General features: G+C 44.3%; 1 protein-coding gene across 4 annotated transcripts in view; it reads left to right on the top strand.

The window, feature by feature from the left end:
* KCNT2 (potassium sodium-activated channel subfamily T member 2) overlaps window positions 1-26197 on the top strand; it is a 1626062-nt gene that overhangs the window by 1108212 nt on the left and 491653 nt on the right. For all 4 annotated transcript variants that reach the window (XM_075322033.1, XM_075322031.1, XM_075322032.1 and 1 more), the window contains exon 16: window positions 1528-1754. In XM_075322033.1, coding sequence (XP_075178148.1) covers window positions 1528-1754 — 227 coding nt within the window. The remainder of the gene's footprint in view (window positions 1-1527; window positions 1755-26197) is intronic.

The raw sequence follows: 26197 nt of genomic DNA, 5'->3' as shown, positions 1-26197 counted from the left end.
AGGTGAACGTTATCGGTAGGGTAATGCTCTTGTACCTTGCAGCTTATGCTGTGGTCCGTATCCTTGCACCTTAGTGGAGCGGACATAGGCAGGTGCTTGCTGCACATGGTCTGACTGGGCCTTGTGGTTCTACTCTGAGGTGAGCGCTATCGGTAGGGTAGCGCTCCTGTACCTTTCAGCCGTACTGTTGTCCGTGTCCTCGCACCTTAGTGGAGCGGACATAGGTAGGTCAGGTCGTCGTTACCTTCTAGGGTAACGCTCCACTACGCTGCCACATGCAGCAGTCCGTATCCTCGCTCACTAGGGGAGCGGTCATAGGCAGGAGTTTCAAGCTAGCAGCATTGCTGTTGTCCGTATCCTTGTACCACAAGTGGAGCGGACATAGGTAGGTGCCATATTGCACACACTACACTTCGTCTCTGTGACTGTTAACTGAGACAGGTGCTTTCACGCTCACAGATTGTGAGACTTCTTTGCACTTTTATGTTGTATTCCTCACTCTTTTGCATTTCCACTCCTATGTTATGCTAAGAGGTAGTCGCTGTGACTGAAACAGTATACGCCGCTATTGGCCTTGGTGACACTGTGACGTAACATTGTCAGTACCGCTTTGGTGGTACAGGTTTCCCCTATCCTCTGCCCTACTCTGCAGCAGAGCTCTGCACGGTGGACCCTGACTGTCGGATAACCTTCCATTCCCTTATTATCCGACAGCCCCTGTAACACCCAAGTGAGTCAACCAGTATGAACCAACATTGGGAACGAGTAGAAGAGACCTGGCATCAGATTTTAGTTGAGATTTGCTTGGATATAATTGAGAGCAGGCCCAAAAGGATTCAGGCAGTGTTCAAAGCCAAAGTTGGATTTACAAAATACTCATAGAATAATAAAAATGTAACATTTAGATTTTTAGGTGCAAAACCGTAACAATGCAGAGACATTACAAGAATCAGCACAATTAATTGTATGCTAAATAGTTGCAAGTCAAATTTATGTATGAGATGGCCCAGTATATTGTCTATAAAATGTTGGTAGTCTCACATTGGAAGCTTTGGTGGATGGTGAGACATTGAACCTGGAAGTCAAAAGTTCAAAATATATTTACCCTTTTGCTCATTAGTGTATATGCACACTAGCAGATGCTTATACATTCTAGACTCTCGTACTCTATTGCCTTAAAGAGGACCAACCACTGGTCGCGTTTGCTGGTTATTCCCGCCCCTCTCTGCCTGGCATTCAGGCAGACAGGGGCAGGATTAACAAGCAAATTCGACCCACCTATTAGATATTCTGCAGCACCTATCAATATCTTCTGTATTGGTGGATGAAGCTAGCTTTAGTCTAATGTGTATACGAGCCTTTATACCTGAATATTGGTGATATTAAATTTTATGTTGGATGAATAATATAAGGAATTTTCTATATGGTTTCACTTTTTTATGTACAGTATCACTAAAAAAAAGAAATGATTAGCATGTTAAAGGCTTTTTATCTCACAGATATCCTGCTGCCCTCCTTATCTCCCAGATTTGGTGTCTGCCTAATTGGTGTTAAAAGAGAAGATAACAAAAACATCTTGCTGAACCCAGGGCCAAGATACATCATGAGCTCTACAGACACCTGTTTTTATATTCATGTGACAAAAGAAGAAAATTCGGCATTTAAACAACACGAGCAACTGGAGAAATTACGTAAATATAAATCCTATCACGGACCATCCAGGCTACCTGTCCACAGTATAATTGCCAGCATGGGTGCGTATTAATAGTAACATGTGTGAGAAATAAGGTGTTAAGTAAGGCTGCTTTGACACATCCGGTTTTCGCAGTGCGGCACAATACGGTGCTCTGCAGAAAAAACGCAACCATTTTTTTTTGCCGCCGGTTGTGTTTTTTCCCGCATAGACTTGCAGTAGCTCCGTATTGTGCTGCATGGCCTTGCGTTGTGTCCGTTTTTTGCCGGATGCGGCATATTTAGCCCATGCGGTGGCCGGATGGAACGTTGCCTGGCATGCTTTTTTGTGCGGCGAAAAAAACGCATCGCGCCGGATCCGGATCGATGCGGCGCAATTTACAATGCAAGCCTATGGATGGCGGATGCGGCATCCTGTGGCAAAACCCGCATCCAGCCGCTGGATGTGGTTTTTTGCACTGCGCATGCTCAAAATCAAGCCGCATCCGTCAAAAAACGGACGGGCCGCATGGGAAAAACTTATGCAACGGATCCGTTTTTTTTCGCCGCATCCGTTGCATAGGTTTTTGGGCTGGATTGAGCAGCACTGCTAAAACCGGATGTGTGAAAGCAGCCTAACACAGAGTGATGCTGAAATTGTGAACCCATTAAAACTGTTGTATTTCTGCAGGCATGTGTCCCAAATATTAATTGGTTTCATAACAGTGAATAGAAACTAATAATTCAAATATAGAAAAGGATTTTCAATGGTGTTCCCTACCAATAGAGAAGAGCAGATCAATCTGCAGAGAATCAAAATTGAGTTGAATTTCCTGAAATTCTTGGTTTCACGCAAATTCATCAATTCAAGATATTTTTTCTGGTTCACAAAAAAAATGTCTGGTATCATTACCAACACTGCTGAAGCCTCTGAGACTAAGCACATGCCATTTTTGATTTTGTGTTGCCACGTGACCCTCATCATAATGTCCTGCAGCTACAGTATGACAGCTTACTTATTATTGTAACAAATATAGTGGTGGTGAGTACCTCAACCGTCACAGGTCAGCGGTCCTCAGCGGAGCTCAGATTGTATAGCAGAGACATTGGGTAATCTCTTTTCTGAACAGTGTAAGCTCTTGTGGTCAGCAAGCCCTCTCTCTCCTTACCCCATGTGTATTTTCAGAGCAACTACAATCTTTCCAATACTGAGATTTAAACTAATTTATTCACCGTGAATCAAAGTGAATAAATTAAAATTGAAAAGATCTGATCATCTTTACTAAAAGCATTGTCTTTTTTTACACACAAGTTAAACGTTTATTTAATAAATGGATATGGAGTCGTCTGAGATAGTAAAAGTTCTATGTGACATGTTTACCATGTGTCAGGTGTCTACTTTTAGAACATAAAAAATACCTTAAAAAATGATTCATACCATGTCAAATTTTAGACATTTTTTTCACGTTATACCCACAAGTTTAAAGGCAACCTGCCATCAGAATTGTCCCCTATAAGTTGTGGCCACCACCAGTAAGCCCTTATATACATCATTCTAGAATACTGTATATAATTGCTCAAGGTGATCTGAATAACATAAAAAATAGCTTTTATTATACTAACCTGTGGGTGGACCAGTCCGATGGGTGTCGCTAGACTTGACTTTTTGCCTCCTCTTGGCTTGCTATTGCCCTCCTCCTTCCCTGCTCCATGTGGATGACACATCCTACATCATTCAAACAGAGTCCTTCAAAGCGCTCCTGCGCACGCACACTACTCTCTGCATTGCTACAGACAAAGCAAAGTACTGTAATACACATTCGCGGGGAAAGGTCAAAGACCACCTGTGCATGTGTACTACAATACTATGATCTGCCCTCAACAGTGCAGAGAGAAGTGCACATGCGCAGGAGCGCGATGGAGGACTTTGTATGGATGACACAGAATGCGTCCTCCACACAAAGCAGGGAAGGAAGATGGCGATTGCAAGAAGATAAGAGGTGCTGGACCAAGACCAGCGATGCCCATCATATCGGACCACCCCAAAGGGGAATATAATAAAAGGTCTTTGCTATGTTATACAGATCATATTGGGCATTTATATTCCGTATTCTATAATTCTTTTTATAAGGGCTTAATGGTGGTGGCAGCAGATTATAGCTGAAAAATCTGGTGACAGGTTCCCTTTAAATTTATTTTATTGGGATTTAATGTGATATACCAGCACTAAGTATAAGTATTTGTAAATGGTAAAGGAAATGATACATTGTTTTTCAATAATTTAAAAATATATATGTAAAAATTGTGATGTGAACTTGCACTCAGACCCCTGTATTCTGATAAATGGAAATAAAATCAAGAGTAGCCAATTGTTTCCAGAAGACTCTTAATTAGTAAATTGAGTTCTCAGAATAATTACAGCCGTTCTATGAAAGCCTCAAAGGTTTGTTTGAGAACATTAAAGATCAAACAGCACCATGAAATCCAAGGAATACACCAGACAGGTTGGGGATAAAGTTGTGGAAAACAGAAAATTAGGGCTAGGTTATAAAAATCCAATCTATTATCCAAAAATTGAAGGTGTATGGCCCAAAATTCAAACCTTCCAAGACATGACCTAAACTGATATCTAAAGAATGAGAGCATTAATTAGATAAGCAGACAAGAGGCCCATGGTCAATCTGGAAGAGACACAGAAATTCGCAGCTCAGTTGGGGGAAAGAATGCCATAAGAAATACAGCTTTCAGTTTGCAAAAAGTCATGTAGGGGCAAAAACTAGCATGTGGAAGAAGATGCTCATGTCAGATGATACCAAATAAGAACCTTTTGGGCTAAATGCAAAACGCTATGTGTGGTAAAAATTTAACACTGTATATCACCATGAAACCAACATCCCCACCGTTAAGCATGCTGGTGGCAGCATCATATTGTGTGTATGCTTTTCTTCAGCAGGAGCAGTGAAGCTGATCAGAGTTGATAGGAAGATGGATCAAGCTAAATACATTGCAATCCTGGAGAAAAATCTAATGGAGGCTGCAAAATATTTTAGACTGAAGCATAGTAATTGCATCAAAAAGTGGTCCTACAAAGTATTGACTCATGGAGGTTGAATACAAATGCATGTCACAAATTTCAGATTCCTTTATAATTCACAAATACTTGCTACTTAGTGTTGGTATAGTATTTAAAATCCCAAAAATGCATTTAACTTTGTGGGTGTAGCATGAAAAATGTAGAAAAGTTCATTGGGTATCAAAACTTTTTTAAGGCACTGTATCTGTAATAAATGAAGAAAGAGCAGCCCGGCTCCATGATCAAGTTTTTTTTTATTAGAAATAATGAATATAAAAAGCATCAATTAGCAGATACAATAGCACAATATTTTCATATTTTCACACACATCTCATTTTGGATTTACTTTGTGAATGCATCATGATTAAGTGTGTGAGTCTACCCACAACGCGTAATTTTTTCATGTTACACCCACACATTTTATTGTATAGTACTTTATTGGGATTTTATATAATATACCTACACTAAGTAGCAAGTATTTGTGAAGTGTAATGGAAATTACACATGGTTTTCTAAATTTAAATCTTAAATATGTGACATGCATTTGTATTCTGCACCCTGAGTCAATCATTTGGAGGTCCATTTTTTACTGCTGCAAGTTTTTGCTGTGTGTCTCTACCGGCTTTGCACATCTAGAGGCTTAAAGTTTTACCCATTCTTCTTTGCAAAATAGCTCTAGTTCTAGCTCACTGAGTCTGGATAGAGGGCATCTGTGAATAGCAATTTTCAAGTCTTTTATCAGACTCTCAATAGGATATTTTGCAGTAATTTGATTGGGCCAGTCACAACCATGAATATGTTTTGAGGTAAACCATCAATTGTAGCTCTAGCAGTATGTGTAGGGTTGTTGTCCTGCTGGAAAGTCAACCTACACCCCAGTCTCCAGTCATTTGCAGCGTCTAACAGATTTTCCTCCAGGATTACCCTGTATTTAGCTCTATTCATCTGCCCATCTACTCTTTAGAGAGGACAGGGAGAAGAAGTAGAGCGAAGCAGAGTGAGGAAACAGGCAGAGGAAAACTCAGAATCATGTGGAGCTTTCTTGCAAGTCTTTTTCTTCTCTCCAGAGCTGGATGTAAATTTGCACTGGTTACTACTACATGCTGTTGATGATTCATTCTGTGTGCTAAAAGAGAAATGAAGAGGAAGAATCCCCCTCCGTATATAGTAGAGATCTTAGCAGCTAGCCTGCTCTCACCAGCTCAGAGTGGATTGTATGCTAGAGAGAGAGCCTATTGAGAGGATAACTGGTAAAAACGCAGGATACAAGCAATATAAGGGCTGGATTATATTGTTATTCCAAAAGTACACAAACAAGGCATTTTATCATAAAATGTTTCTTGAATATACAGTTACACTTTAAATAAGGGTTAGCAGTAAGGTACTTTTAATAAGAAACTAGGCTCAAAAGCAAGGAGTAATTCAATTGCAGGTAAATTTTAACCCCTTCACGATCGGCCAATTTTGCGCTTTCCGCTTTTTGTTTTTCGCCTTCCTTCTTCCGAGAGCTGTAACTTTTTTTTTTTTTTGTAGTCAATCTAGTCATGTGATTTTGTGGAATGAGCTGTACTTTTAAATGAAACCAATATATTTACCATATAGTGTACTGAAAAATGGCAAGAAAATTCCTAATGCAGAAAAACTGCAAAAAAAGTGATTGCAAAATTGTTTTTCAGATATTTTTTTCACTGTGTTCACTATATGGTAAAACTGATGTGTGGATGTGATGCCTGAGGTCAGTGCGAGTTTTTAGAGACCAAACAAGTATAGGTTTACGTTTATCTAAGGGGTTAAAAAAATCAAAGGTTTTTCCAAACAAAGTTTTGCGCCATTTTCTGTGACCCGTAGGGTTCTCATTTTTTGAGATCTACGGCTCAGTGACAGCTTATTTTTTGCATCTCAGGCTGGCATTTTTAATGGTACCATTTTTGCTCCAATGCTACTTTTTGATCGCCTTTTTTTGCATTTTTCACAAATGTGCAGCGACCAAAAAACATAATTTTGACGTTTGGAATTTTTTTGCCGCTACGCTGTTTTGCTGATCACATTAATTGATTTTATATTTTGATAGATCGGGCATTTCTGAACTCGGTGATACAAAATATGTGTATATTTTTTATTTTTTTAACCTTTAATTTTCAATGAGGTGAATGGGGAGGGATTTGAACTGTTAGGTTTTTTTATTTTTTTTTTAATTTTTCAAAACTTTTTTTTAAACTTTTTTTTATTTTACTAGTACCCCTAGGGGACTATAAGGATCAGCTGTCTGATCGCTCATTCATTTCTCCAGATCAGAGCAGCTTCACTCAGACCGGGAGAAATGATCATCTTTTGCAACAGACTGCTTCCTCAGCTGCTTCCTACAGGACCTGAGTCATGTGAGCTACAAGAGTCATCACATGACCCTTTTCTACCATGACAACCATTGTATCAACTTGAACATGTCCCATTACTTCCGATGGCGACCTGTGAGTATGTGATTACCGCGATCGCCATTAAAATGGCGCTGTCACAACTTGACAGCTCCATTTAAGGGGTTAACAGGCATGGGTGGATAGCAATTTCGCTCATACCGCCGAGGCACACATGTCAGCTGACATGTGCGTGGATCCCCGCCCGCAGCCCACAGCAGCAGGTGGGGATAAACACTATGACTGCAGGGACATAATATTAGTGCACGCAGTCATTAAGGGGTTAAGATACCCGGGTTAAACGTATATCTATACTAAAATATAAATGATAAGCTAATGATATCAGGGGAGATGAGGTGAACCAGTGGGTCTTTTGGAGTTGTCAGCTTTCCAGAGCTATTATTAATGGGGAGAATACAAATATTTACTTAAACTGATGCATAAGGAGAATGGATAAGTTGTCTTTAAATGTCATTTTTTTTAATAAACTCTGGAAAATAAGATGCAGTGCACCTGCCACAGAGACAAGGGAGGGATAACATAGTACACTTGAGTGTACTATGTTAACGCATGATGATTAAAGGTGTGAGTACACCCGAAATGCGTAGATGCATGGGTTAATGTTGTGCTATTTTATCTGCTAATTGATGCCCTGTGCATGAATTATTTCTAATAAAGTAGAACCTGTTCATGGAGCCGGACTTCTTTTTCTTCATATACTGGATCTAGGCTATGGCAGAGCCGATGCCTACACCCCGAATGAAAGGGTTCAAGGATAATGGTGAGCTGTATCCTACAATATTACACTGTATATTTATAGAAGGCATAATATAACCATGAAAACTGGTTTTGTAGAGTAAGGCTATGTATCCAAAGATGGGGTAGTATACAGAATACAATGGTAAATATTAATATTATTTCAACCTTAAAGCAATCAAACAGTTAATGTTATGATCTACAATATTTTGTTGCTTTTTGACAATAGTAAAGTCTGTTTCTGTAAGAACATCCCCAACACTTTTTAAATATATGCACATCACCTGCCAATACTCCTTTCTTGGGAGAGCATTCTTATAGTTTGATGGCCCTTTGTGTAAAGAATCCTTTCTTTTGCTGAAGATTGTATCCTTTCCTTCCAGCTGTATTTGGCAAGCTTGTGTCCCCTGCGTGGGGGACATATAACTGAATAGGCTTTCTGTATCCAAAATAAGTCTGTTTTATTCAGTATTTTATGATAAATTAAAATTTTATGATGAATGTTCCTTTATGTGCCAAAAATACATATTCATGTAAATTTATGTCTCATCAATAATTTCTAGAACACCAAACTTCATGATTCCTATTTTGAATATGAACTGTATTTCCTATATGACAGTAAGCTGCTGTCCCCAGAGGCAATGTCATTCCATAGAGCTTCAATACCTTCACAAAACTCAGTAGCAATGCAATATATAGATATAAAGCAATTTATGACCTGAAAATAATACTTGATTTAAAACATTTCTTTTATCATAAGTACACAACATCTTTTAATGTGGATGCTTCTATTCCACTTGGACAGAACCACTGGATCATGCAGAAATGCTGACATTCCTGGTTTTGTTCTCACTTTACTATTTTGTGATGTAGCCTTAAGGCCACTTTACACGCTACGATTTATCTGACGATATCGTTAGCGATGTGACACGCCCAGATCGTAGTTACGATTTGCCGAGATCGCTCATAGGTCGTTTAGTATCAGTCACACGTAACGATCTCACAAGCGAGGCAAAATCGTTCAACGATATATTATTTGACCAAGGCAGTCGTGTGGATGTTGTTCGTCGTTTGCAGGGTGTCAAACGTACCAATATGTCTGCTGCGTTCCAAACGATGAACAATATTTTGAAAGTGAACGATGTGTCAACGATCAACAATTTTCAACGTATTTGCGATCGTTCGGAGTCGCATGTAGGTGTCAAAAGCAACGACGTCGCTAACGATGCCGGATGTGCGTTATGGAATCCATGACCCCGACGATATATCGGCAGATAAATCGTAGCATAGCGTGTAATGCAGCCTTTAAAGTAAGCAGAGGGATCTCTAAGTAGAGTACTGCCTGGATAAGGCACAATATCATTGCTTTGGCCCCGGCTTATCATTGTCTTTGAACCTTTTTTGCTTCTACCTGAGTCATTATTCCATTGGTATCTTTTTTGAAGTCTATTTTATATTTGCCCACTTTTTTGTTATCCTTGTTTTCTGCTTTGTGTTTGCAGAGTTTAACAATTCCAGAAATTTTCACCTGATTCATTAGTTGTGACAATTCTAAAAGTCATAAAATTCAGTGAAAGTCATGATGTATGTTTGAGTATACCTTCATTTTGTGCACTTTTTCCTCCATTTTAAGAAATTTTGTCCATCAAAAATTCACAAAAACAGTTAAAGATGAAAAAAAAGGATAATTTTTGACTTTGCGACAAATTCATAAATGACGTGTGCCACTTTATAGAGTTTAAAGAAGTTGTCCAGTTACCAAAACTGATTTTTTTTTTTCTGATAAATCTTGCTAATATGTGCACCTCAACACATCTATTATGTTTTTTCAGCAAAATTACCTTTCATTGTGCACTAGCAGCACATGCTCATTGCTGGCTCCAGCTCTGATGGGGTTAATCTCTCCTCTGACTTCCTGTGTTCAGTTCCTACAAGTCCCAGAATTCTTTGTGGCTCTAGGGCGGTGTCTAGCTTATCTAACACACCCATTGTGTCTAATACACCCACTCTGCTCCCACCCAAACCCTCCTCCCTGCCTCTTCCCAGTGGATGTGCACTGAGATCAATTACACAGAGACAGCAGCAGCTCTGCACAGCCAGGGGAAGAAAGTGTGTGCGCGCGTATATACAGTGTATGTGTGCGCGTATATACAGTGTGTGTGTGAATATACAGTGTGTGTGCGTATACACAGTGTGTGTGTGTGTATATATACAGTGTGTGTGTGAGTGTGTATGTGTGTGTGTATGTCATACTCACCTGTATGCAGGGTCCGGGTGCCATGCCTGCTTCCAGCCCCTGTCTCGGTCCCGCCGCTTCGGCTGTGTGCAGTCTCCCCGGGGCACGCACGAAGCTTGCAGGACCTGGCCGTGGATCACCTGATGCAGTCACCTGACGCATCAGCTGATCGATTCTCGTGATGTCGCCGGCTTTTTCGCGCCCGGCCGGCTATCAGCTGATCCTGCTGTCAGGGGACTTCATCAGCTGATTACCGGCAGCTCCTGCAGCGATGGGACAGGATCATACTCCTGTCCAATCGATCGGTGCAGGAGCTGTCGGTAATCAGCACATAAGTGAGTATGTATTTTTTTTTTGCACTGATGCATCAGCTGATTGTATAATCGGCTTTTATACAATCAGCTGATGTGTGATGTGATTCAGGCACTTGATCCTGACACATCATCTGATCGCTTTGCCTTCCAGCAAACCGATCAGATGATATTGGATTCGGATTGGACGGCGCGGGACCCTAACCCAGGATTACTGCGGAGGGGGGTTTATTTCAATAAAGATGGAGTCACTAATTGTGTTGTGTTTTATTTCTAATAAAAAATGTTTTCTGTGTGTTGTTTTTTTTTTTATCATTACTAGAAATTCATGGTGGCCATGTCTAATATTGGCGTGACACCATGAATTTCGGGCTTAAGGCTAGCTGATAATATACAGCTAGCCCTAACTCCATTATTACCCGGCTAGCCACCCGGCATCAGGGCAGCTGAAAGAGTTGGATACAGCGCCAGAAGATGGCGCTTCTATGAAAGCGCCATTTGCTGGGGTGGCTGCGGACTGCAATTCGCAGTGGGGGTGCCCAGAAAGCTTGGGCACCCTTCACTGTGGATTCCAATCCCCAGCTGCCTAGTTGTACCCGGCTGGACACCAAAATTAGGCGAAGCTCACGTCATTTTTTTTTTAAATTATTTCATGAAATTCATGAAATAATTAAAAAAAAAAAAGGGCTTCTCTATATTTTTGGTTCCCAGCCGGGTACAAATAGGCAGCTGGGGGTTGGGGGCAGCCCGTACCTGCCTGCTGTACCCGGCTAGCATACAAAAATATGGCGAAGCCCATGTCATTTTTTTTTTCTTTTTGGGTAATAAACTGCATACAATCCTGGATGGAGGATGCTGAGCCTTGTAGTTCTGCAGCTTCTGTCTGCTCTCCTGCATACACTAGTGAATGGAGGATGCTGAGCCTTGTAGTCCTGCACCTGCTGTCTGCTCTCCTGCATACACTAGTGAATGGAGGATGCTGAGCCTTGTAGTCCTGCAGCTGCTGTCTGCTCTCCTGCATACACTAGTGAATGGAGGATGCTGAGCCTTGTAGTTCTGCAGCTGCTGTCTGCTCTACTGCATACACTAGTGAATGGAGGATGCTGAGCCTTGTAGTTCTGCAGCTGCTGTCTGCTCTCATGCATACACTAGTGAATGGAGGATTCTGAGCCTTGTAGTTCTGCAGCTGCTGTCTGCTCTCCTGCATACACTAGTGAATGGAGGATGCTGAGCCTTGTAGTTCTGCAGCTGCTGTCTGCTCTCCTGCATACAATGAACATTTTGAATAAGGAAATGACATCAGACCTTTTTTTTTTTTTCCATCAACAATCTTTAATGGCATTGTGCACTTATTAAAAACGCAGTGAGCAAAAACGCAGCAAAAAACGCACCAAATCGCAGCAAAAACGTGACATGCAGCACCGCAGGTGACAGAGCAGAGCAAGTTGGTAACATGCTGTGCCCTGACACATATTGTGCTGCATGTCACTGTATCCACTCTGGGACTTGTTGTGCAGGTGAACGGATGATACATGTCACTAACTGTCTCCACTGTGGTACTTGTTCTGCAGGTGAGAGTGTATACAGTTGGTACTATACAGCAGAAATCACAGAGTGGAGACAAATAGTGACATTTAGCATCCGGTCACCTGCACAACAAGTCCCAGAGGGGAGACAGATAGTGACATGCAGCACACTATGTGTCAGAGCAGAGCATGTCACTGTCTCCACTCAGGGACTTGTTGTGCAGGTGACCGGATGCTACATGTCACTGCCTCCACTCTGGGACTTGTTGTGCAGGTGACCGGATGATACATGTCACTAACTGCACCACTCTGTGATTTCTGCTGCATAAAATAAATGAAAAATATGATATGTACTTGACTGGACTTTTTAATTATACCTGTGTATGAAAATATTAACTGTTTTAATCAATGTCAACTAAAAAAAAAATATTATTAGATAAACAGATAACATTATTAACAGTTAAAGGGGTATTCCCATGTCCAAGATCCACTACTACTATGTAGTAGATGTAATAATAAGAATATTAGCAAATATATCGCATTATAAATGTAGTGTAGCTCTCGTGACCAGACATGTCACTTCTACCACAACACATAGCAAATTTGCATGTGAAGGAACATTGCCTGAAAATTAGGCAGGTGCTGAAGGCAAGGTCAATGTAGCAAAGCGCTGTGTGTGCAGCTGCTTAATTATGTCATTAGTCTGCGACCTCATCACAGTGCTGCATGAAAGCACTCTGTGAGCTGAACACATGCGCGGGCCAAATGCCAGGGGTGGTCAGGTGGCACGCCGACCAAAGAACCAGCCTTGTCTCAGCTGGCTGTGCATCGGAAGGCACACAACTAGCTAAATTGCATCGTGGCTCAAAGAGAACATTGACTAACATTGGAGCTATGGAAGGTGAGTAAAATGTTTTGTCTTTTGTTTTTGCTGCATAATATGACACGAAGGGCCAAAAAAGGAGACTTCTATACAATTAAGAGGACATATATACCAAAAAGGGGACACAAAACATGATGAGGACATAACCCAAAAGGAAGACATAAATACCAAGAAGAGGACATATACTGTATACCAGGAAGATATTATACAGATTGGCAGTGTGTGTGGGTGATATTATACATAGTGGCAGAGTTGAAGAGATAACGCGACCTTGCGGGCAAACACCGAACTCTGTCTTTACAGTTATGGTATGGGGCGGGTGAGGTTCTGTAAAATAAAGATTAAAAAAATAAGTTTCATTATACAGACAGGTTCAGCAACGCATCCTGCAGACTCTGTCTACGTGGCTCTTCTGCTTTAGATCATTGCTATGTCCCCCGGTATGCACAACGGCCTAAAAGACCTTCCATGACAACATAGCCATGTGACCAGTCTGGTGTGAATGTTGCACAGACCTTAGCTTTCAGACTGGTCTCATGACTATGACATCATCAAAGTTCATGTTAACTGATTTTTATCTTTATAGGTATATTTTTTAGTAACATGTAAATAGTTTTTTCATTCTCGAAACTATTGTTTTCTGTAAAATAAAAAATGTAGTGCAATGGAAATTTGGAGACATTTCAGTATTTTATTAATGAGAAAAATAAACTTTAATAAATTTTCAAAATGGCTGTGTGTCGCCCTGCGCAAGCCAGGGGACACAGATAACAACACCACTACACCCCACACTCCAGGTAGGCACATCTGCTAACCAGAAATCCTTGTTGCCTTCCTCCAATAGTCTGTGATGCACACCAGGGGGTGGGCCAGGCGGTTGGCTCCGCCCACCAAGGAGCTCACAACTCTGGAGGCAGGAAGTTACCAGGCAGTCGAGTCAGGGACATGAAGGAGTGAACAGCAGATTAGCCCAGGCAGGGCTTGAGTAAAGAAGCAGATTAGCCCAGGCAGGGGCTAGAGTAAACAACAAGAAGTGAAAGTGAAGGAAAGGAGAGTGGAAAAGGAGGAAAGCAAGAAGTGGAGAGAGCGCAGAGAGTGCACAGAGCCTGAGAGCCCAGCTGTGTGTAGGGCTAGAACAGCAAGGTCAGCGACGGCGGTGACTGTCCGGAGGGGGACCGTTTGGAAGTTCCTGGAAGGACCCCGTTGGCTGTGTGCCCGGTGGTCTGGAGCAGTGTTCCGAAGGACAGTCAGCACCAGGGCAGGGGCCTCTCGGACCCCGGCAAGACTAGGAGTCGCCCAATTTGCCGAATCCGTCAGTGAAGGGGACGCAGATCCCCCAGCAACAAAGTCCCGATTGACGGCAACAGCCCGACCATTACCGGGGAGACACCGCCACCGCCAAGGCACCAGTTTCCCCAGGGCCAGCGCCTGCGGGCAAAGTGTAGAGCTCCTCCGGCCCAGATTGCAGTCGGGGAGCGGGTAACCGGAGGGAATCCACCGCTACCATCAGTCAAACAGGTGCAAGGAAGAGAGACGTCACCGTCACCTACCGGGAGTGCAGGTGCAACCGTCTGTGGGACCGTCCTACCAGCCGTTGGTTTACCGTACAAACTGTGTCCGTGTCTCAGGCTGAGTGAGTACCACAGTGCCGCAAGGCATAGCGCTGCCCCCGCGTCCCTGCGCCCTCCAGGCCCTACACTTCACATCTCTTCACCGGGCCCCGGGATCACCAACCCCTACCCACGGAGGGGCAACACAACACCTGGCTGCTCCCATCACCATCCCCGGGACCCCCACACTGAGCAGCGGTGGTGCCATCACCACAACCGTGGGTGGCGTCACGAACTATAATCCCAACAAACACCCCCCCCTTTCACTCACGGGCGAGGAGCGTCGCTCGAGACACCCCGGGATCCGGCTCGCAGCTCGAGCCACCAGGAGCAACTGCCGGACCCGAGCAGAAGGGGTGAGCGCGGTGTTGTGACACCCTCCTCCCCGCCCGCGACAACTTGGCGTCACGAACAGGATCTTACCGCTCTGCCGTCTGGTAGAGGTGCGCCTTGTTACCGCCGGAGGTATCCGGCAGAAAAATTTCAGAAGCCGCCATCTTTGGCGCGAAAAGTTCCCGCTCGAGCGTCTTCTCGAGCAGTAGAGGTGCGAAGGCCAAAACCCCGCCCCGAGAGAGGAGGGGCCGGAAAGAGCTAAGGGGGATGCGATGGCGGCTGGCCGCATGTAGCTGCGGCTATAGAAGCAGGGACGCCAGGACCCTGCGGCCATTGACTGGTTCCTGGAAGAGGCCGCTGCTAAAGATGCTGAGTCCGACCAACAACACCGTGGTCCCCGCGCCCGGCATGGCGGCGTGGGTGGAAGTCCGGACCGCCCAGCTAAGCAGCCGTCTGCAGGTCCGCATGCAGCTCCTCCTGGAGGAGTGGGAGGCCGACATGGTGGAAGCGGTGGCTGCTATGCGGAGATGCGAGGTGGAGGAAGATTTGGAGGAACGGGTAAGAGACCCACGTCCCTGTATTCCCGAGGGATCGGCCGCTGCGGCTGAGGGGCCCGGCCTACACCCGTTCACCCTGCTGCCTCTCCCGCTACCCGCGTTAGCTGCTGCTGCCCCGCCACTAGGCCCGCTACCACCACCACCGGTAGCGGTACCCTGCCAATCCGCCCCGGCGGACCGACCTGCAGCAGAAGCTCATGACCACCCTGAACCGCTTCTATGGAAGAAGCCAAAGGCTGAGCCCGTCAGCAAAGATGCACCGGAGGCACGGCGGGGATGCAGCTGCCAGGAGGCAGAGGAGGCCATGTCACAGCGGGGTCCCTCACTACTGAAGGTGCCGGTCGTAGCCGACACGGAGGGTCTCTGTCTGGGTCCGTCCCCCGCACACGCTGAACCGGAGCAAACAGAAAGTACTCCCGGCTGGGAGCGGCGGCAACAGCAGCTGCGCAGGGAGATCGATGCCCGAGAGGGGTGTAGAGCGGATGTGCATGCCCGCATGAATATGGAAGATCGCCTGCAGCGAGCTACCATTGGGGTCCAGAGCGGTGCACCGTGTGAAGGTGGCACTAGAGCCCCACGAGTGAGAATGGACTGTTAAGCCGCAAAAGGGGCAGCGGAGTGCCGTTGCACAGTCCCCGTGGGGACCACCACTTTGTTGTTTGAAAGTTCTACTGAAAATGAGAATGATAAGTGAAAATGATCCGAAGTTCACCTGATTGTCTGCTGTGATTAGCAACCGGCAGGAGCCGGCACCGTTGTCCCCGTGGGGACCGTTTAAAATGCATGGGAACTAGCCATGGACAAGCCCGTGAACTCTGCAGGGCAACCACAAACGTTAGTGGCTTGTAAATATGTTGGGTACCGTTACCGTTTCCGCAGTGCCGCCTCCGGAGAGGCAGGTTGGAGGGAGGGCCCTGAGCAGAGCAGGCCAGGGCCCAGCCACCAAAGGAACCGGTGGCTACCCTCTGGAGGGAAGGACAGATCCCGCTCGGGTGACTTGTGCTGGACTGTGGGTCAAGGGGTGCTGCCTGGGTTTTAGGGGCAGCATCAGGGCCAGGTTGCTTGGGTGGGAGAGAGCGGAAACCGTGACCGTACACCGTTGAAACGTTAAAAGTAAAATGTGCCTCCCGTCTTGGGAAGAGTTTATTGAAAATGCTTATGTTATGTTTAACCCTGTTATCCCCTTTTTACAGAAAAATAAAACCGGTGTAGGACGGCAGCCCGCGGACGGTCTGCATTTTTGCTAAGGGGGAATGTGTCGCCCTGGGCAAGCCAGGGGACACAGATAACAACACCACTACACCCCACACTCCAGGTAGGCACATCTGCTAACCAGAAATCCTTGTTGCCTTCCTCCAAGAGTCTGTGATGCACACCAGGGGGTGGGCCAGGCGGTTGGCTCCGCCCACCAAGGAGCTCACAACTCTGGAGGCAGGAAGTTACCAGGCAGTCGAGTCAGGGACATGAAGGAGTGAACAGCAGATTAGCCCAGGCAGGGCTTGAGTAAAGAAGCAGATTAGCCCAGGCAGGGGCTAGAGTAAACAACAAGAAGTGAAAGTGAAGGAAAGGAGAGTGGAAAAGGAGGAAAGCAAGAAGTGGAGAGAGCGCAGAGAGTGCACAGAGCCTGAGAGCCCAGCTGTGTGTAGGGCTAGAACAGCAAGGTCAGCGACGGCGGTGACTGTCCGGAGGGGGACCGTTTGGAAGTTCCTGGAAGGACCCCGTTGGCTGTGTGCCCGGTGGTCTGGAGCAGTGTTCCGAAGGACAGTCAGCACCAGGGCAGGGGCCTCTCGGACCCCGGCAAGACTAGGAGTCGCCCAATTTGCCGAATCCGTCAGTGAAGGGGACGCAGATCCCCCAGCAACAAAGTCCCGATTGACGGCAACAGCCCAACCATTACCGGGGAGACACCGCCACCGCCAAGGCACCAGTTTCCCCAGGGCCAGCGCCTGCGGGCAAAGTGTAGAGCTCCTCCGGCCCAGATTGCAGTCGGGGAGCGGGTAACCGGAGGGAATCCACCGCTACCATCAGTCAAACAGGTGCAAGGAAGAGAGACGTCACCGTCACCTACCGGGAGTGCAGGTGCAACCGTCTGTGGGACCGTCCTACCAGCCGTTGGTTTACCGTACAAACTGTGTCCGTGTCTCAGGCTGAGTGAGTACCACAGTGCCGCAAGGCATAGCGCTGCCCCCGCGTCCCTGCGCCCTCCAGGCCCTACACTTCACATCTCTTCACCGGGCCCCGGGATCACCAACCCCTACCCACGGAGGGGCAACACAACACCTGGCTGCTCCTATCACCATCCCCGGGACCCCCACACTGAGCAGCGGTGGTGCCATCACCACAACCGTGGGTGGCGTCACGAACTATAATCCCAACAAACACCCCCCCTTTCACTCACGGGCGAGGAGCGTCGCTCGAGACACCCCGGGATCCGGCTCGCAGCTCGAGCCACCAGGAGCAACTGCCGGACCCGAGCAGAAGGGGTGAGCGCGGTGTGCTGACACCCTCCTCCCCGCCCGCGACAGCTGCACTGCCTGGCGGTGTAATAGTAGAAGGCTTGCGTGGTGGAGACTTAGCTGTGATGGAGTCAGGGCAGAGTCTCAAGGAAAACGATACTTTTTCCATCGTGTGGCCATGAAAATCTTAGTGGCGAACATGGCCGTGTATCAGATCCCTACGATCACATAATGATGTATTATACTAAGGATACACCATCAATATAACAATATTGCTCTAAACATTTATTGTTACAGAATCTAATCTCCAATCCTCTAATGATTGCAGGGATTATCACAACTTGAGCCACTCTGGGACTTGTGCAGTTGAGAGTGGAGAAAGTGTGTCCCATGCATGACAAGTAACAGTGTGGATTTCGGCTAAGTTCACACACTGCGTCGTTTTATTTAAGCGGTGTTTTTGTGCGTTTTTTTGCGTCAAAAAACCCCAAAAAAAGCATACGTGGCAAACAACAGACACGTTTTTACCGTGTTTTGGTGCGTTTTTTGCTCTGTTTTTATGCTTTTTTTTATCAGAGAAAGATTGGTGAAAGAAAAAAAAAAATAAACAAGTTCTGAAGTAATTTCCTTCTTCAATATGTTCTTCATTCTCCACTAGTGTATGCAGGAGAGCATACAGCTGCAGAACTACAGGGCTCACCATGCTGTATCCAGGACTGTATGCTGGAGGGAGAGGCAGGGGGAGCAGAACTACAAGGCTCAGCATCCATTCACTAGTGTATGCATGAGAGCAGACAGCAGCTGCAGAACTACAAGGCTCAGCATCCTCCATTCACTAATGTATGCAGGAGAGCAGACAGCAGCTGCAGAACTACAAGGCTCAGCATCCTCCATTCACTAGTGTAAGCAGGAGAGAAGACAGCAGCTGCAGAACTACAAGGCTCAGCATCCTCCATTCACTAGTGTAAGCAGGAGAGAAGACAGCAGCTGCAGAACTACAAGGCTCAGCATACTCCATCCCGGACTGTATGCAGTTTTTTGCCAAAAAAGAAAAAAAAAATGACGTGGGCTTCGCCATATTTTGTATGCAAGCCGGGTACAGCAGGCAGGTACGGGCTGCCCCCAACCCCCAGCTGCCTATTTGTACCCGGCTGGGAACCAAAATTATAGAGAAGCCCTTTTTTTTTTTAATTATTTCATGAATTTCATGAAATAATTTAAAAAAAAAAATGACGTGAGCTTCGCCTAATTTTGGTGTCCAGCCGGGTACAACTAGGCAGCTGGGGATTGGAATCCACAGTGAAGGGTGCCCAAGCTTTCTGGGCACCCCCACTGCGAATTGCAGTCCGCAGCCACCCCAGCAAATGGCGCTTTCATAGAAGCGCCATCTTCTGGCGCTGTATCCAACTCTTCCAGCTGCCCTGATGCCGGGTGGCTAGCCGGGTAATAATGGAGTTAGGGCTAGCTGTATATTATCAGCTAGCCCTAAGCCCGAAATTCATGGTGTCACGCCAATATTAGACATGGCCACCATGAATTTCTAGTAATGATAAAAAAAAAAAAACAACACACAAAAATATTTTTATTAGAAATAAAACACAACACAATTAGTGACTCCATCTTTATTGAAATAAACCCCCCTCCGCAGTAATCCTGGGTTAGGGTCCCGCGCCGTCCAATCCGGATCCAATATCATCTGATCGGTTTGCTGGAAGGCAAAGCGATCAGATGGTGTGTCAGGATCAAGTGCTTGAATCACATCACACATCAGCTGATTGTATAAAAGCCGATTATACAATCAGCTGATGCATCAGTGCAAAAAAAAAAAAAAAATAAATAAATACATACTCACTTATGTGCTGATTACCGGCAACTCCTGCAGCGATTGATTGGACAGGAGTATGATCCTGTCCCATCGCTGCCGGAGCTGCCGGTAATCAGCTGATGAAGTCCCCTGACAGCAGGATCAGCTGATAGCCGGCCGGGCGCGAAAAAGCCGGCGAGACTACGATCAGCTGATGCGTCAGGTGACTGCATCAGGTGATCCACCGCCAGGTCCTGCAAGCTTCGTGCATGCCCCGGGGAGACTGCACACAGCCGAAGCGGCGGGACCGGGACAGGGGCTGGAAGCAGGCATGGCACCCGGACCCTGCAGACAGGTGAGTATGACATACACACACACATACACACTCACACACACACTGTATATATACACACACACACTGTATATACGCGCACACACTGTATATACACACACATACACACTCACTCCGCGTCCTGTCACCTGTGCTGCTGGTGGGAGTATATGATCACACTGCCGACACCGCCCGCTCTCCTGACAGCTGAGCACAGCAGGCGGGTGGACAGTGTGATCACATACTTGCGTGACAGGGGGTGATTTCAGTGGAGGAAACCCCCCCTGTACTCCACACAGGAGCCCATACCTCCCACAGCTGAATGCTGGTAGCGCGCGCTCTGCCTTCACCGCTCAACACTGGCGTCCTCCGGATCCTCCCCTCGATGCTGGGCTGTGACGTGCGGTAGTCACCGCCCACAGCCCAGTCAATCAGTGTGAGTGGCGCCGGCATCCTGTGACGTTCCCGTCCAGTTTGAGAGCCCGGAAATGCCGGGATGTCAGAGGATGCCGGCGGCCACAGCTCCAGGGGGTCATGTGACTGGCACTGAGCGTGCAGCATAGCGCCGCTCAGTGCCAGAACTGGAAACAGAAGCCAATGCAGAAGCTGCAGACAATGGTAAGTGAGAATCATTGGGGAAAAAAAAAATGGGTGAACCACCCCTTTAAGTCATTGAGGAATACTGTAAATGTGGATCTATTACTGCGCTGCTTAAAATCTAATATATAAAGCTGAGTGTATGTGTTTGTGTATGTATGTGTGTAAGTCCGCTAAAGGAATCCACACCATTGCATTTACAATCACGAAATTTAGCACACACACCCTATGTGACTCAGGGAACGTCATAGACTATGTTTTGATGGGAAAATGTAACCCCGCACTTTACTATTACTCTCCAAAAAAACTGCCTCCATTAAAGTCAATGGAACTGTGAGCTAAAGGTTATTAATAGCAGCTGTGATTGTTTGCTCTAGGAACAAAGGACATTCATAGTATAAGAAGCTTATGTGTGAGGTAATAAGATGTCGGTGGGGAGACAGATAGAAACAGACAGAAAGAGACAGAGACAAAGGCACAGACAGAGTAAGAGGCAGACAGGGAAAGAGACAGAGACAGGGAAAAAGAAAGACAGAGACAGACAGAGAGAGAGAGAGAGACAATCAAAGAGACAGACAGAGGCAGACAGACAGGCACAGACAGGGAAAGAGACAGACAGAGACAGACATGCGTAGACAGGGAAAGAGACAGACAGGGAAAGAGACAGAGAGACAGACAGTCAAAGAGACAGAGACAGACAGATACAGACAGGGAAAGAGGCAGGCACAGACAGACAGAGAAAGAGACAGACAGGGAAAGAGACAGACAGGGAAAGAGACAAAAACAGGGAAAGAGACAGGGAAAGAGACAGACAGACAAGGAAAGGGATAGAGACAGGGAAAGAGACAGAAACAGATGGTGAACAAGACAGACCTGGAACAAGACAGACCTGGAACTAGACAGACCTGGAACTAGACAGACCTGGAACGAGACAGACGGGGAAAGACACAAATGGGAGAAGAGACATATGGGGAAAGAGACAGCCAGGGAAAGAGACAGCCGGGGAAAGAGACAGCTGGGAAAACAGACAGACATGGAAACAGACCGAAAGACACAGAGATAGAGAAAGACATACACAGACTCAGAGATAGAGAGCGACAGAAAGACAGACACAGAGATAGAGACAATAGAAAATAGTTCTGGCACACTCAAAAGGTATATGGAAAAAGAGACTCTTGGAATGCTTAAATGGTTTTATTCGTGCATAAGTCAAAAAAATTGATAATTCATCCAACGTTTCGACCATTAAATTGAAGGTCTTTATCAAGGACCAAGTTATCTAGTACAACAGAAACATGTGTACAATTAGTGCATAGTAAAAACATATAATAATGTAGCATGTTACACAGAACAAAAAATAGGCTGTAACAACAGACCCTCTGAACATATCTGATAGCACATAATAAAACAAGGACATATATATGCTCATGAAATCTATGTATTTTCAATATAGAGAAAGCCTATCCTGGAAAAAGCTCATAGAAGTATGCATATTGTTCTGTAAATGGGGCAGAAAAAAGGCAGCAGTAACACCCACCTATATGAACAACTGTGCGGTGTATGTTCTATAGTATGTGGACATCCACCATAGGATCAAAATGAACAGAAATGCAATCCTATATAGGGAATAGAATCAAATGAGTATTACATACAAAACATACAAATATGCAAATGATATGAGAAAAAAAAATTATTTTCTTTCTTTTGCAATAATGAAATATACATGTATACATATGCCTTTCTCTCTTTATACCTTATGCAATGCACTGAAGAAGGTAGGTGGTAAATGGTAGAGACCGTTTCCAGAAAGAATGAGAGCGTTGTAGAATGTGGATAATTCTAAATGCAAATAGGTATAAACGTGCATATTAGAGTAATACACAGGGTATCAGGGCTACATGTATTATGACAAGTATGCAGTAGAAAATCAACATAAAGGAAAACAGTCTACCTGGAAAACTGAGTGGCTGCCAAAGGTGGGTACCTTAGGGGGTAGGGAGGAGTATCGTGTTTCCTTCACTGATAGTTTCTCAGTTGCCTCAGAAGAAAAGGGAATGTTCTGAGCAAAAGAGGCATAAATACTTGCATCAAAGTAATATTTCAAAACATAGAGAGAAGGAGAAGATATTCAAAGTGGCACATGTGTACCAAATGACACATAATGGGAAGGCAAACTACCTGGAATGCAGAAAGAGTATTCTGATACCTTCACTGAGAAATTCCCAGTGGCCGCAGGGTGACATGAGTGCTATGAGCAAAATATATGAGAACCAGGGGTTACAGACAGGATAAGAAAACCAATATAAGGTACATGTGATATAGTGGATAATGTATTACCTTAGTATTGTTCAAAAAAGAAATATATGTAAACTGGATCATGGGATGAAAAAATCCTTATGGGGTTCTATAAGAGACCCTATGGAAAATATATGATTAAAAGTATTGAATCATATATAAGAGATATCATTAGCAGGCTAGTGCAGGCACATACCTGAAGGTATTAGAGACTGGAGAAAGCTGACAAGCCATATGTTGTGACGCGAATCTAAATAAAACCAATGGAAGGGGTGAATAATCTAATCTATTACACCAAAAGCTCTAGAGAGATAGACCAAAATATTACAGATATAGATATTACATAGATATTACACCAAAAGCTCAGAGATAGAGACAGACAGATAGAGAGAGACAGACAGACACAGAGATAGAGAGAGATAGAAAGAAACACACAGAGATAGCGAGAGACAGAGAGACTGATACACAAAACAGAGACAGACAGAGATACACAGACACAGACAGATAGACATGGATAGAGACAGATACACACATAGATAGAGACAGACACACAGACAGACAGGGAAAGAGACAGAGAGACAGACAGACACACAGAGACAGACAGACACACAGAAACACAGACAGACACACAGAAACACAGAGACAGACACACAGAGACAGGAACACAGAGACAGGAACACAGATACAGACAGACAGAGACAGACACACAGAGACAGACATAAAGAGAGAGACAGAAAGAGACATAGACAGACAGAGCCTGGTAGACACTGGGAGGGAGAGAGACAGAGAGACAGTTACTATCCTAGGCAATGCCTGGTACTACAGCAAGTATGACATAAATCCATGAAAGGTATAATGCAAGGTGGTGTAATGACATAGGGTCTTAATGGTGGATTTCCTGATGAAGAGGTGGGGTAACACTTCAAAATGCATAGAATTAAACCCCCTTGCATTGTACCTCTCCTGGATGTGTGTCATATCTTCAGTAGTACAATAATAGTTCCACATCTACAGTATTCCTGAGTCACTTTTTCTTTTTCAGCATGTGGACTCTGCAGCAGCCTGTTACAGGCTTTATTTCTGGTTGTGTAATACACAACTTAATAAGATGAGCACATTCCCTTATTACTTTTATTTTGTATACTGGGTATGACCCTATTGCGCTTTTCTTCCTTTCAGCTTTCTATACACTTTATAAAGTTTGGTGCCACAAGCGGCAATCAATACCACAAGACTAAAAAAGGAAAGTGACTTAAAAATACAATTAATAAATTGGAGCCTAAAAATGCCAAAAAAGTTCTTATGCTCTCATGCATCATCTCTCTTGCCCCTTCCTTGTCTCTGTGGAAGGTGCATTGCAACTTATTTTCCAGCCTATTAGAAAATAATGCCATTTAAAGACAACTTATCAGCTCTCATGCATCAGTCTAAGTAAATATTTGTATTCTTTCTGTAATAACATTTCTGAAAATCTGACAGCACAAGACTACCTGGTCCACCTAGTCTCCCCTCATATTATTACCTTATCATTTATTACTTAGTATAGATATATGTTTTGTTCCAGACATCTTTTTTACTTTTGAATTTCTTCTTTTTTTTTTTTAGCTTAGTTTCTTATTGAAATTACCTAACTCTTAAACCTTATTTAAAGAATTATGGTAATTTCAATAAACATTTCAGAATCAGCTGTCTTCTGTGTGTACATGAGAACAATATTTCCAGCCATTATATTTCCTGTATCCTGCATTTTCACCAGTTGTCTTCTCTTTAGGCTGTCTAACATACAATCCACTCTGAGCTGGTGAGAGCAGGCTAGCTGCTGGGATCTTTCCTATATTCAGGCTCTTTATTTCTTTTTTGGCACACAGAGAAAAGCATCAACAGCATGTAGTAAAAACCAGTAAAAAATTTACATCCAGCCCTGGAGTGATGGAAAAGACATGATAGAAAGCTCAACATGCTCATTCTTGGGTTTCCTCTGCCTGTTTCCTCACTCTGCTCCTCTCTCCTCCTTCCCTCTGTCCTTGCTACAGAGTGTAATGAGCTCTGTAACACGACCCCTGAGGTCTTTCCTGAGCTGTTTCTTCAGAATGGATGTGAGGCAAGGGGGACTAATAATAATAATATTTATTAACTTATATAGTGCTATTAATTCCACAGCGCTTTACATACATTGACAGGAACAAGTAGCTCATAATTGGTGAAGTCATCTGATTTAGCTGATAAGATATACTACAAAGTTTCTTATATTCTTTTTCATTACTGTTTTATGCAAATTTGCAAGTTCGGTTTCCAGTTAAACCATTAAAATATTTAACAGTTTAAACAATAAACACTTTCCCTTCCTTCCCTCGAGCTATAAAACTAAGTTGTATAAGTCTCTCCTGGAAAGTTTTGTACTAGAGGCACTCTGACATTTTTCTGTTTTACAGTCTACCTTGATTAGAGTATCAAACTCTATAGGGACACCTCCTCCTTCCAGATCAGTGGGCGCCAACAAACAATGAAACATGGCTTGGAATCTCTAAAAATATCAAATTTATTATACTTATCTGCTATAACCAACTATGGGTGCAGGGCAGACTGCTATGTGGTTTGAAAGGACATCTGAACTACTACATTCTCATAAGACCGCTGTGGCCTGTGACTGGCTGCAGAGGTAAGGTGACTTGAACAACATGTCATCAGATATTTCTCTGGGTAAAGGGACGGTGATGTTATCAGCATATTATCCAATAATGTGTTGGTACAGTCATCTTGCAGCTGTTGCCAATCACAGACTTTAGCATTTGACACCATTCCAGGACTGGGGAGGAACAGCAGGAGGAGTCTTACCTCAGTCTAAAGCAGCTATTACATCATTATCAGAAAGGAGGAGATAATTCGAAAAGGGTTCAATTGCACATATGTTTTATTATTAAAAAATAGGGCAAGAACACAGTTACAGATAAAAACAGAGGCGTCACATGCTAGTAAGATATAAGTACGAAAAAAATATATACATACGCATGTCTCCATCAGGGATACCAATATATCAATATATACTGTATATGTAACAATAACTATATCCTGTTGGAGATGAAAATCAATTTAGCCATATGAAATGTGTTGACACTATGCATGCTACAATTAGCCCAACATGTGTATAGTATATAACATGGGCAATCAATTATGTATATATACTATCAATACGGGGAAAAATCTGTATCGAACATCCCAAACTATGAGCTCTGTGTGTTAACACAGACAAGCCCAGAATCAAGTTATGTCACCGCCATCATCAGTAATAATATAATAGACATTCACCAATACACATTAAATGTAAAGAATAGCAGCTATAGGTTAGT

Source organism: Anomaloglossus baeobatrachus, chromosome 8 (assembly GCF_048569485.1).
Source record: "Anomaloglossus baeobatrachus isolate aAnoBae1 chromosome 8, aAnoBae1.hap1, whole genome shotgun sequence".
In the NCBI taxonomy this organism is placed as follows: domain Eukaryota; kingdom Metazoa; phylum Chordata; class Amphibia; order Anura; family Aromobatidae; genus Anomaloglossus; species Anomaloglossus baeobatrachus.
The sequence above is the reverse complement of the archived record's forward strand: the minus strand, read 5'-3'. Positions and strand labels throughout refer to the sequence as shown.